Source organism: Notolepis coatsorum (assembly GCF_963971535.1).
Source record: "Notolepis coatsorum genome assembly, chromosome: 18".
Taxonomy (NCBI): domain Eukaryota; kingdom Metazoa; phylum Chordata; class Actinopteri; order Aulopiformes; family Paralepididae; genus Notolepis; species Notolepis coatsorum.
Genome location: NC_140182.1, coordinates 16,204,612 through 16,218,694, shown reverse-complemented (window position 1 = coordinate 16,218,694; position 14,083 = coordinate 16,204,612). Strand labels below are relative to the sequence as shown.

General features: G+C 46.7%; 1 protein-coding gene across 1 annotated transcript in view; it reads left to right on the top strand.

The window, feature by feature from the left end:
* lamb1a (laminin, beta 1a) overlaps window positions 1–14,083 on the top strand; it is a 58,452-nt gene that overhangs the window by 15,415 nt on the left and 28,954 nt on the right. The window contains exons 11-14 of the mRNA XM_084335074.1: window positions 113–233; window positions 1,493–1,694; window positions 7,221–7,364; window positions 8,731–8,962. Coding sequence (XP_084191200.1) covers window positions 113–233; window positions 1,493–1,694; window positions 7,221–7,364; window positions 8,731–8,962 — 699 coding nt within the window. The remainder of the gene's footprint in view (window positions 1–112; window positions 234–1,492; window positions 1,695–7,220; window positions 7,365–8,730; window positions 8,963–14,083) is intronic.

Genomic DNA, 14,083 nt, shown 5'->3' with positions numbered 1-14,083 from the left:
CTCTTCTACATAAACAAGATCCTACCTGTAATAACTAATATATATATACACAGTGTGTAATATGTGTTTGTGTAAAGTGTGTGTGTAATGTGTTGTTGTGCTCTCTTCACAGCTACGTGGTCCTGCCCAGACCAGTGTGCTTTGAGACGGGTCTCAACTACACCATCCGCCTCAGCCTCCCACTCTACTCTGCTCTCAGCGACCTCCAGTCCCCATACACACTCATTGACTCGGTGAGGAAACACACACACACACCTACACACACGCACACACACACACACACACACGCACGCGCGGCAGCACGCACGCACACACACACACACACACACACACACACACACACACACACACACACACACACACACACACTCACACACACACACACACACACACACACACACACGCACGCACGCACGCACACACACACACACACACACACACACACACACACACACACACACACACACACACACACACACACACACGCACACACACACACACACACACACACGCACACACACACCTACACACACGCACGCACGCACACGCACACACACACACACACACACATTGACTCAGTGAGGAAACACACACACACACACACACACACACACACACACATTGACTCAGTGAGGAAACACACACACACACACACACACACACACACACTCAAAGTAGTGTACACCATGTACAGTACACCATGAAGCAAAAAAATTACAAGTTACAACCTCCAATAATATAAGAAATTGCAAATGACACCAACGGTTCCAATCAAGTTCCTCCCATTAAGTCCCGCCTGAACAGCCTGTTTCATTATTTCATCAAAGCACGCAAGCGGAAAACCATGATCTTACTGCTCGATCGTTGGCACTTGAAGGAAATCCAGGACAGCCAATCAAAATGGAAATGTCCATTGATTTTAGACTTTGGACTGATTCCTGAAGTCAGCGATATCTTCATGATCAGTGAGCAGGAAGATGAATATCTCCACTGCACATACAGATTGTCCTGATGCCCCACTGTAAGAACCTGGAGATCTTCATGATCAGAAAGATGGATATCGGCACGGTGGCACAGTGGTTAGCGCTGCTGCCTCACAGCAAGAAGGTCCTGCGTTCGAACCCCAGCAGGGAGCCTTTCTGTGTGGAGTTTGCATGTTCTCCCCGTGTTCGCGTGTGTTTCCTCCCACACCATGAAGACATGCATGTTAGGCAGGGACTACAGATGAAAACTAGCTCATTAGCAAATTCTGGCACATTTATACATTGATGTGGAAACTGAACATGTTGATTAATGTGCACTGTCACCTGCAGCACAGTACATTTTGCTGAGTAGATTTTTACTCAAACTGAGTAAATTTTACTCAAACTGAGTAAAATTGTACTCACTTGGGCTCAAATGGACTCAGTTTGAGTCAAATTTACTCTGCGAAATTTACTGTAAAGAATAAATAAATAAACTTAAATATCTCCACTGCTCTTGCCACATACAGATTGTCCTGATGCCCAACTGTAAGAACCTGGAGATCTTCACCGGCGCGGAGGGAGGAGACACCGTCACCAACAGCGCCTGGGACACCTTCCAGCGGTACCGCTGTCTGGAGAACAGCCAGAGCGTGATCAAGACCCCCATGACGGACATCTGCCGCAACTTCATCTTCAGCGTCTCCGCCCTGCTCCACCAGGGGGCCAAAGGTATCTGTCTTCCGCTCTGTTTTTTTTTTAATTTTGTATCCACTTTTTCTCCTTATTTTAACATTTTTCTCCCATCCCAATTTCGTATCGCCAATTCTTCTTCCCTTCAATTCTCCCCTTTTAGTCAGGGGGGTGTCATACTTTTTTAGCGCAGCAGCTTGCGCAAGTTGGAGGCAACTTAGTCACGTGACTCAGTTGGTATTGCTGATTGGCTCGAACACGGTATGTTTGTATACAGCGAACAGGTCTATTTATAACTAAGCAGACATACTGATCCGTCACTGTGTCGTCCACACTTCATAACCCCACCTCAGAATACAGTATATCGAATATATTGTTTTGAAAGTTAAAGAAGCTACAGATAACATTTTTATATAGAGTAGTCGTTTTTTTTTTTTATCCACTTTTTCTCCTTATTTAAAATTCTTTCTCCCATCCCAATTTCGTATCGCCAATTCTAACCTCCCCTATCTTGAACGTTGCTAGACTATGCCTCCCACTGGTCGGCTGCTGTAGTGAGGATAGAAGCCTTGCATCACGCGTCCCCTCCGGGTACTCGAGGAGGCAGCCTGTGTCGCATCTTTTCACCAGACAGCGTGGCCTCTCAGTGGCGAGGAGTAACACGTGGGAGGCTCACGCTGCCCCCGCTACTTCCTGACTCTGCTGTACAGGCGTCACCAAACCGACCTGTAGGAGTCGCTGTCCACAACGTCCAAATCCCCACCCATCGACTTTCCACCCGCTACCTCTGCCAATTGAGATAGTATGATGGCCGGCCCAAGCCGCAGGCAACGCTGACTCCGGGAGTCGACACCGCAGCCTCTTGCATTGGTGACGAGCGCAATGTCCGCTACGCCACCCAGTCGCCTGTCTTCCGCTCTTGTTAGTAATCTGAAAATCCGCAGAGAACCCTCGTGGCGAATGGCGCGCAGTGTGCGAGAGCATCTGGGTGCAGCGTATTGACTGTGTGCACTGCAGGAAGGGGGAGGTTTGAGCTACTTAACCCCCTCTCTCTCTTGAATGCCTGGAATACCGAATGCCTGGAAATTACTGAATGCCTTCAAGTGCATCTGGGAAACTCCTACTTCCCATGTCGGAAGTCTTATCTACGACTTGGCTGACGTTCAAGTGCTCTTGTTTCGGAAATATGGGGTAGCTAACCGTAGCGATGAACATGGGTGCTGTGAGAAATGGATAATGTTTATTAGACGTAAAAAGAACTATATCTAAAATAAAACTGATTATATATAATTGAAGATAATTGAAGATTAAAAACGGCCATGCTCTCTTTTCCCTGTCATGAAACGTCACAGCTCGTAAACTCTGGTAACATCGTTATTTAGTATATTTACCAATTTCCCATTCTAATAATTACGACTTCCAGGGGACTTTCAAATACGACTAGGTGTGTCTTGTGCTGGTGTACTGCAGGGAGCTTTCTATAAAAGGCACCGTCCTCGAGGTATTCACCGACCTGTCAATCGTATAATTACAACACACATTGCCCCCTGACCGCAGCTGGCCTGTTTGGTAGATGACCACATCTCATTCCAACGTTGACCTGTCACCTACGGGTGTCAATCACCCTTATCCCGTCTCCTCTGTCCCCTTTGCATTCCCAAATCCCTCTCTCCTCCTCCTCTCACCGGCTTCTCTCCATCCTATCTCATCTTCTCCATCCATCCGTCTTTCGTTCTTTCCCGTCACGCTCATGTCATTGCGTACCGTCTGGCTCTCGTCCGCCGCATCTGCGGTGTGTGTGTGTGTGTGTGTGTCGGCGCATTGTTTCCGCGCTTCCGACCTCTGTCACTCGTTGCAGTGCTGTCTCCGTCTCAGTCCGCCCCCCCCCCCCCCCCCCCTCTCGATCTCGGCTTCATGTGAGTACATGTACGGAGCCAAAGCCCCAGGCGTGATTACAGGCTCTTCTGTGCTCTTCCTCTCAACACTCTTAAGAGGAACTTTCTCAGACTCCTTGTAAATCGCCCACTCCTTGTTATAGCGCGCGAAGAACTCTGGTGCACAAGTGGAAGCAGGGGGAGGGGGTTTGTGGTTGAACATACAAGATATTCTTGCTATAATTTGTCAGACCTTGTGGATATACTGCATTAGATTAGATTACATTAGATTAGATTAGATTCAAATGTATTGTCATTATACAGCACAAGTACAATACAACGAAAGTACAACCTATTTCGACTGGAGTAGAATAGAATCCCCCCTCACAGTACTCATAATCGGTGCAAATAACCACGAGAAGGGTCTAGACAAAAACTCAATTGTAATCCCTCTCCAGGTATAGGAATACAAAACGGCCACTACAGCATAACGTGCTGTGATTACCATATTATGGCAAACGGATATTAGATGTATTATTCACCGTCTAGGAATGCTGCTGTGAGGGCGAGTTGAAACACTCTCTCAGCCATGGATACCGTAGTAATATTATGTGGTCTATCTCAATTAGCTGCTCTGGGGGCTTGTTTTGAGCTTCTCCTGAGAATAAGGATATCACGCTCGTTCATCTGGCAGCACAGCTGTAGGCCACTGTCTCTCATCGCTCCCGAGGTGTTTTGTCTCTGTCTCCTCCTCGGCATATCTCTCTCACAGAGTCTCGGCGAGCCACGCAATGGATGCATACTAAGGCTGGGGGCGATTCTTGCTAAAAATGTGAATCACGATTTTTTTCTCTTAAGAATTAAGATCACGATTCTCTCACACGATTCTTATTTTTTTCAATCAAATCTTTTATTGCGCTCTTTCTTAAACGGACAACATAACATGTATGAAAGTGCTTGACTTAAACTTAAAAGTCTCTTGTGACATACAATATAACTCAAGTCAGAATTATTATTTTTTTTTATAAAAGAAATCGTCATAATTTATAAATGAGATTGCATAGGTCTATGAATCGAGATCGCGATTTTTATTTAGATTAATTGACACTTACGTTGTTGTTTAGAAATAATGTCGTCCAGACGAGCGCCGTCTCTTTAGAGCCAAAGATCCTTGTCACGTTAACCCTTTCACTGCCACACTACCAAAGGGTTAACCCTTCCACTGCGACAATACAGAAGGTTAACCCTTTCACTGCCACACGACAAATGGTTAACCCTTTCACAACCACACTACAGACGGTTAACCGTCTGTAGTGTGGTAGTGAAAGGTTAACCGTCTGTAGTGTGGTAGTGAAAGGTTAACCGTCTGTAGTGTGGTAGTGAAAGGTTAACCGTCTGTAGTGTGGTAGTGAAAGGGTTTGATTGATTGATTGAAAACTTTATTAACAGATTGCAGAATGGGTACAATACAGTACAGCTCAATACTAACAACTGCTAAGAGGATGAAGACCAGAAAAAGACTTTCGTCTTGTTTACATAAAGGTCCTCCATTTCAATTCATCAAGACATTTATGATATACAAGACATACAAATATACCGTACAGTGTAAGAAAAAGAGATCATAAAAAAATATACACATCCGAAGGGGAAGAAACTGTACATTGGAGGGGGTTGGGTGGGTGGGTGGGTGGGGAGTGCTGTGTCCCTTCTAACCCATGCTGGTTCCAGCGTTTAGTAGTGAGTGATGTGATTTATGACGACAAGGGGGAGACTTCAGAGGACGGTGTTAACGGGGGGTTTGGATATAGAGGCTCTGCGGTCTGGGTGCATGTCAGCACCCGCCGAGCAAGAAGTGGTGTTTAGGTTGATAAGCATAGAACACACAGGCTCTAATAAGGATGCATGCACGGTCACAGATGCTATCTGTCGTTCCATTACACACACGCACACACTTATCAACACCTGTGCATGTGCTCACACACACACACACACGCGCGCGCGCACGCACGTACGCACGCACACACACACACACACACACACACACACACACACACACACACACACACACACACACACACACACACACACACACACACACACACACACACCACACACGCACACACACACACACACTTTTCCTTATAAAAGGAATTTGGCTTTGGTGCTATGAGAGTAATAAAAACAATATACAGAGTATACAGTACTTGGAGCATAATAGATAAAATATACAGTGTATATAGTAATAGGAGCATAATAAATATAATATACAAAGTATATAGTAATAGGAGAGTAATAAATAGAATATACACTAATTGGAGCATAGTGAATTGAATATACAGAGTATACATTACCTGGAGCGTAATAAATAGAATATAATGTATACAGTACTTGGAGCATAATAAATATAATATACAATGTATACAGTACTTGGAGCATAATAGTATTTGCAAGAATATCTCAAAGTCAAAGTCAACTTTATTGTCCGTTTTCCATTTGTACAAGACATACAGAAAATGTTTATTTCGTTCCCCCCATTCCCACGGTGTATATAAAAAGATCTAGACAATATAAAACACAAAAGTAACATATAGGACACAATATACAATATACACTATATACAGGACTATGTACAATATAAACAGTAGTAGCTCAAATGAAATGAATTAATGAATTAAATAAAAAGAGCTAAAAAGAACTTTGTGCAAACATTTCCTAGCTGCAGTAGTACATAGTAAAATAAAATAAAGTGGCACAGTGAGTTAAGTAGAGTAAAGTAAAGTGGCATTGTGTGTCTGTGGGATGGTGTGTGTGTGTGTGTGTGTGTGTGTGTGTGTGTGTGTGTGTGTGTGTGTGTGTGTGTGTGTGTGTGTGTCAGTGGGGGGAGGGTTCCTAGTCCAGAGTCTGTGGGGGCAGAGTAAGAGGGGGGGTGGGGGGGGGGGGGGTGTTCAGCTTCCTGACAGCCTGATGGATGAAGTCTGTATCTGTCTGTACAGGATATACAGAGTCTATACTAGAGCCTTCACTATGGCCCCTTCTTCTCTCTCTTATTAAAGTTATTATTATTATTATTATTATTGCACTGGACGATGTGGTGATGCAAGAGCAGGTATATATATATATACAGAATATATACCGATGGCAGACGAGATGAGATGACTTGCTCACACTTGTCCCAAACCCCCCCCCTCACCTGGAGTGACCTAGCAAACACTCCTGTCTGCAGCCCCCCCCCCCCTCCCCCCATTTATCTCTCTCTCTCTCTTCCCACATGTCTTCTTCTGACAGATCTAGGGGTCTATTGTTCGCTCGTCAGTGAGATCGTTTTTTAAAAAGGTGTTGTTGATGCTCAGCCCCTTGATGGGAAAAAAGGCTCTCGCTATTGTTTATTATTAATCTGAGATATCAGATATCACTCGTTTTTGGCAATCATACTATAAAATAGATATCGTTGTTTGTTTCATCTCTGAAGTTATTATCCATTGTGAATTTCATGAAAATCCAATTATTCATTATTCATCTGAGATATCAGGTATCAGTGTCTCTCTTTTGGCAATATACTATAAAATAGATATCGTTTCATCTTTGAAGTTATTATCCATTGTGATGAATTTCATGAAAATCCAATGAAAATCCCCCACCATAACAGTATTTGGTTCTCTAATGTGTCTCTCTTTGTTTGTTTTTTTCCCAGCATGCCAGTGTGACCCTCAGGGCTCTCTCAGCACCGTGTGCGATGCCACCGGTGGACAGTGCCAGTGCCGTGCCAACGTGGTGGGCCGTAACTGTGACAAGTGCGCTCCCGCCACCTTCCATTTTGGACCCAGTGGCTGTAGAGGTGAGCGGACGATGTGCAACTGAAACAAATCACCAAGCTAGATTATTCAAGATTTTATTTGTCATACGCACAGTTAAACAGAAACAGTTAAACAGAATCACAAAATAATGATTCTATAAGATTCTAATAAGATAAATAATGCATAAAAATAAGGCATGAGTGACATAGTAACAGTATTGCACTCGTGCCTTATTTTTATAACATTGGTTGCCAGCAGGCGGTGCGCTATTTATCGCTTGAGTGCCAGCGCTTTAGTCAATGAGAGGACGGGGATATTTGCGAACGCATAAACTATATCTTAAATTATGGCTATGTGTCTAATACAACCGTCGCTTATCAATGACTTGCTTGCAGCCAACATGTACGAAACGGATTGTTTTTTCATCAGTACATTTCCGTTTTATACCGTTTTGAATACGAGTATAGTTGTGAAGATTTCTAGTGATTCCAGAAAAATCCGCGGAAATAGCCCTTTACGGGAATACACAAAACACGTTGTAATTTTTCGGCCTATTTATGAATCGTTTTCAAATAAACGCTAGATTATCGATAGTATATGTGTACTTATGCACGCTAGAGAAGCGGGCTGAAAAATCGATTATCTATGCCCTGCCTGGCGCTAACGTTACGCACACACACATACACACATATGAGACACGTTGTGAAATCTGTGAAAAAACATCTGATTACCCCAAGACTGGTAAAATAAAGTCCTTACCTTACATCAGATGTTTTGCAAAAAGATTAATCCAATTCCTGATCGCCATTCCAAATATCAATCACGTTTATTGATCTAACGTTAGACCTCGAAACAGATAATCCATGCTGCTTTCGGTTGCCTCAATGAATGCAATAGTCTCAGGTTACATGGCTCAGAAGTCAAATGTGGAGCCCGGAGTTTTTTTTCTCTCATGCATTTCCTTTGATTCCATTCCAATGGGTGCAATACCATCCGGGAGACGATAGGGGGGTGGTATTTGCCCTTTTCGAGCTCAGAGCCAGTCCCAATGATAACGTGAGGCTGGATGGATGAAAAATGAATGGATATCGCTAATAAAAGAAATAACGATTAAATAACGAGATTTCTCGTCATTGGCACTCAACGCATGGCGGCCAACAACGAGATTTCTCATCGTTGGCACCCAATGTGTTTTAATAGTCGAGTTGAAACTGAATTAACCCATCTCAAACCCGCCCTATTTTCTCGATCCTCCAATCACAACCGTCCGATTGTTTGGTTCAAGAAAAGAGGGCGGGGCTCGAGATGGGTCCATCGAGTCGATCGCAGGGAGCTAATCCTATTTTTCTCTTCCCGCCATTTTTCTCTTCCCGCCCTTTTTCTCCTTCCTCTTTCCTCCACGTCCAGCCTGCGACTGTAACCCCCAGGGGTCGCAGCACGCCTTCTGCCACGAGGCCACCGGTCAGTGTGCCTGCGTCCCCGGAGCGTACGGCCGCCAGTGCGAGCGCTGCCTCCCGGGACACTGGGGCTTCCCCAGCTGCCGACCCTGCACCTGCAACGGGCACACGGAGCAGTGCGACGCCCACAGCGGCCTGTGCCTGGGCTGCCGGGAGGACACCACCGGGCACAACTGTGAGAGGTCGGTGGTCTTAACCCTCTCACCGCCACACTACCAAAGGGTTAACCCTTTCACTGTGACAATACCAAAGGGTTAACCCTTTCACTGTGACAATACAGAAGGTTAACCCTTTCACTACCCCCATGACAAAGGGTTAACCCTTTCACTGCGACAATACAGAAGGTTAACCCTTTCACTGCCACACTGGCAAAGGGTTAACCCTTTCACTGCGACAATACAGAAGGTTAACCCTTTCACTGTGACAATACCTTTCACTGTGACAATACAGAAGATTAACCCTTTCACTGTGACAATACAGAAGGTTAACCCTTTCACTGTGACAATACAGAAGGTTAACCCTTTCAGTGCGACAATACAGAAGGTTAACCCTTTCACTGTGACAATACAGAAGGTTAACCCTTTCACTGCGACAATACAGAAGGTTAACCCTTTCACTGCGACAATACAGAAGGTTAACCATTTCACTACCACACTACAGAATGTTAACCCTTTCACTGCCACACTACCAAATGGTTAACCCTGTCACTGTGACAATACCAAAGGGTTAACCCTTTCACTGTGACAATACAGAAGGTTAACCCTTTCACTACCACACTGGCAAAGGGTTAACCCTTTCACTGCGACAATACAGAAGGTTAACCCTTTCACTGTGACAATACCTTTCACTGTGACAATACAGAAGATTAACCCTTTCACTGTGACAATACAGAAGGTTAACCCTTTCTGTAACTGAGGGGTACAATTCCCTGACTGTATTGTTAGATATGATACTTACTACCACTACCTCTTGTACTTTAGACTCTGGCCACCCAGTACTAGGCATAAATAATTATGGTAAACACTCCCACGTAGATGAAACGATCCAACACAAATGTACCAAGTCGAAAGTCTACGTTTAATAATAATTAATACATAGCAAAAGGTATGTAGAGCAATCACTTAATTACATTTATGATTTGAAATAGGATGCACTTTTATGGCAAATGAGTATTCGTTGGTATATCAATAGAGAACGTCCAATCTCTGGTGGCGCAGGCGGTAAATATACAACCTGGAATATTTAAGGAATAATAGCAATGATACTTTAATGATTATAGAACTGGATACACTAGGGGGGAATTCCGGTCGCTTGTAAGACAACTGGAGAAGGGGGGGGGGTAGAGTCTGGCTGTATCCGCCGGCCGAGGGTATCCTGGGAGAACCCACGGTTGTGCGGCTCGGTGCCTCAGCGATCCTCGATCCACAGATGAAAGCAGTTGGACTCTCTGTGGGCCGGCTTCCTCCGGTCCACGATGGAGAGACGTGAAGCGACCTCGTCGTGTAGAGCGTCTCCTCACCTGTCGTCCTCTCCGGGGGGGGGGTTTCCAACACACGGCAGTGTTGGTCTTTATCCATAGAATAATCACTGTATACAAAGCATAATCCGTGCCTGGGAAGGCGGGCTGTCGTCGGTAGAATAATCCGGTATGCAGGTCCACTCGCTCGTCGGCTCTGGGGCTCCTCGGGTGCAGCCTCACATGGGGTCGGCCACCCTGGATAAGCAGCCAGTTCTACCCGAAACGATGGGGGTACTGACTACGATAGTATTCTCACCGCACGAAGCACTACATATGAATAGACTATTATTAGCTTAATAGACTACGTCCAACTCGACGATATAGTGCCAAATATGACTATTCAAATATTAATATACACGATGTCTCAATACCGATGGTAGGCCGAACTTGGCCTTACTCCCACACGTGGCGTCGCGGGGAGGCTTTACGTCTGTCACTCTATTGGAGGGTAAGAAACTGGACTAAAAAGGAAGTCCTACTTTAGTAGCGCAGTATATATACGCACTATGAACAAATAGTACCATTAGTGGTGCGGTAGCCAGATTCCTACGCGGAACTAGGACTTGTTCGTACATGTTGAGCGGTACGTTTGAACTGGGTCTGGGGGGTATGGCAGCCTGGCACCAAGGTCTCGACCAATAGTAGAATGGAGACTATTATGGGATGTTCAGTAGGCTAGAATGGATATTCAATGCATATTGTACAAGGAATATACAAGGGATATCAGGGAATATTAGAGAATATACAAATACAATTAAATATATATATACAATAAATATATATATTCGGTTTAATCTGGCCCTTCACAACAGCCACCCCCTGATTGGTCCCAGACCTAATCAGTTAAGCAGAGACAGATTAATCGCGTTGTCTATTTACACATAAGGGTTTGCTGTAGGGGTCAGTCAACTTCACAAAGTCATAGGGTTATAGGGTCATGGTCATCATCGATTGTGTCTGGGAGTCGGGGCAGTTCTATGAGCCTCGCCACGGGACGGGTGTAAGTGCGACCCTGGACAAGCACTTCAGCTGCTCGGACCTTGCCGTCGGCACCGGTGATCACTTTGCTTACGCGGCCGGCCGGCCACATAGCTCTGGGCAGTGATTGATCAATAATCATGACGACTGTTCCTTCTGTCAAATTGTCTCTCTCCTTTACCCACTTCTGGCGGGTCTGTAGAGACGGTAGGTAGTGCAGTAGGAATGTCCTTTGTTGTGCACTCTCTATGGTAGTGCAATCATCTATGTTGGGGTCTGCGGAGATAACAGTGCTCAATCCACAGAACATAGGTTTCTTATTCTCAGCCTCCTCCTGACTTGCTTCCCTCGGGATAGGCGTGGGCCACTCTCCTTCCGGGAGCTTTAGGAATGCTGGGCCGTCACTGTAGACATTGCGACGGGTGAGGTCATCTAGGGGCATTCCCCGGGTGATGACGTCAGCTGGGTTCTGTTTTGTATCAACGTAGCGCCACTCTGTTTCTCCGGTTAACTCTTCGGTTAAGTCTTGAATCTCGGTGACTCTGACTCCCACGAAGACTTTGTACTTGCATGAGTCCGATTTGATCCAGGCGAGTACTGTCGTGGAATCTGACCACAGGATTGTTCTAGACACCGGTATGGTGAGCTCACGTTGGATGAGCGTGGCTAGGTGCGCTCCGGCTAGGGCTGCGCAGAGCTCTAGACGTGGGATAGATTGTTGCTTGCGTGGGGCTATTCTCGAGCGGGCAAGGACAAATGCTGTGTAGATCTCTCCCCCCTCTTCTTGGGCCTGCAAGTAGGCTACTGATCCGTATGCGACCTCTGAGGCGTCACTGAAGACGTGTAAGTCCATTTTACATGTCTCTGGCCTCACCGTGGGTGGGAAGTAGCTTCGGCGCATATTAACGCCTGGGAGTGAGTGGAGCTCCATCTCCCACTCTCTCCAGGTGGATGCAAGGTGTGCGGGAATGGGGTCGTCCCAGCCCTGGTCCTTGTCCCACAATGCTCGTACAATCATTTTTGCCCTGGTGGTGTACGGTAGAATACATCCTAGCGGGTCATATTGTCGGGCGAGTGTTGTGTACACACTCCGTCTGGTGGTCGGCGCCGCCGCCGGCCTTCCCTGCTCCGTAGTCAGGGGCTTGTGTCTGTAGTGAAGCGAATCTGTTTTGAATTGCCACACCAATCCCAGGGTCATCTCCTGGGCTTCTCCCGGGATTGTAGCCATCCAGGTCTCGCTGCTGGCTGCCTTGTCCTCGGAGGAGAGGCTGCGCAGTACTTGCGGATCGCTGCTGGCCCACTGCCTGAGATCAAAGCCGCCTTTGATCAATGAGGCGCGGAGTTTAATCAGGAGAGCCTCGGCTTCTTCCTGGGTTGAAAGGCTTTGTAGACAGTTGTCTACGTAGAAGCTGTTCTTTACGCTGTGTCGGACCTCTTCGTCCGCTGCTGGGTCCTCTGCTACATGTTTCTGTAATGCAAATGTAGCACAGCAGGGGCTGCACATCGTTCCGAAGGGGAGGACTTCCCATTGGTAGATGGCTGGGTGCTCATCTCCTGGCTTCTCTCTCCATAGGAACCGTAACAGGGGCTTGTCCTCCTCTACTAATCTCACCTGCAGGAACATTCCTTTAATGTCCCCGCTGATGGCCACCTTTTCCTTGCGGAAGCGGAGTAGAACGCCGAGTAGGGAGGGGCCGAGTGTGGGACCGGGCAGTAACTCTTTATTCAGATTTTGGGATCCGATCTGGTAGCTGCAGTTAAATACTATGCGGTCTTTACCGTTGTGATGGACCTTGTGGTGAGGCACGTACCACGATTCAGTGGTCTGGTCAGCCTCTTTAATGTCCATCTTTGTGACGTGTCCCGCTGTGATGAGCTTCTCAATCTCGGCGCGGTATACACTCTCTTGGGCGGGGTTCTTGGCTAAGCGCCGCTCCGTGTTCAGCAGGTACCGTTCTGTGGCGTCTGTCTTGGCGTGGAAAGTAGGCATTCCTTCTCGCCGCAGGAGTGGCGTGGCGTATCTCAACACGCCGTTGACCGGGACTCTCTTGGTCCCTGTCTCGAGGAGGTGAATGGCGTAAATGTCATCTTTAGAGCGAATGTCTTTCTTTCCGTTCTTAAAGGGCATTTGTTCCAAGGTCCATAGCCGCTCTACGTGTTGCAGGAGTGCGGTTTCTCCCTCTGTGACTCGGGAGTGGAGACATCTAGTGGCTGTACTTCGGTTGAGAGATTTGGCGAGCGGGCCTTGGAGAGTCCATCCCAAACGGGTCTCGACTGCTGCAGGACAGCCTCGGGGTCCGGTATGAACCCGGTCTATCGGGACAATGAGGTCTGCATGGTCGGAGCCTATCAACAGGGTCGGCATAGCATTGTCTATGAGCGGGATCGGTAACTTGCGCAGATGTGCATATTTCTCCATCAGCTTGGCGACGGGGTATGTGTACCGCGACAGTCCTATTTCTTGGCTGGTGAAAGCGTCTGTAATCTGGTACCGTCGCTCAGGCTGGCCGCTTGCTGCGATAGAGAATGAGACATTCTCGCCCTTTATCGTCTTCAAATCTCGTCTTATTGTCCGAATTGTCATTTGGGTTTCGCTTCCCCGCAGCCCTAGCTGGGCCGCAGCGGAGGCGAGCAGAAGGGTCTTCTCTGACCCGTCATCGAGGACGGCGTAAGTGTCCAGGACTTTATTCTGGTAGCTTAGTGTCACACGCACTACTTTTAGGAGTACTCGGGCTCCACTGCTGCTGGCGGGATCGATGTACATGACGCTCGCTTTGCTGCTGGATGGTGCGGGTGAAGGGCGCCG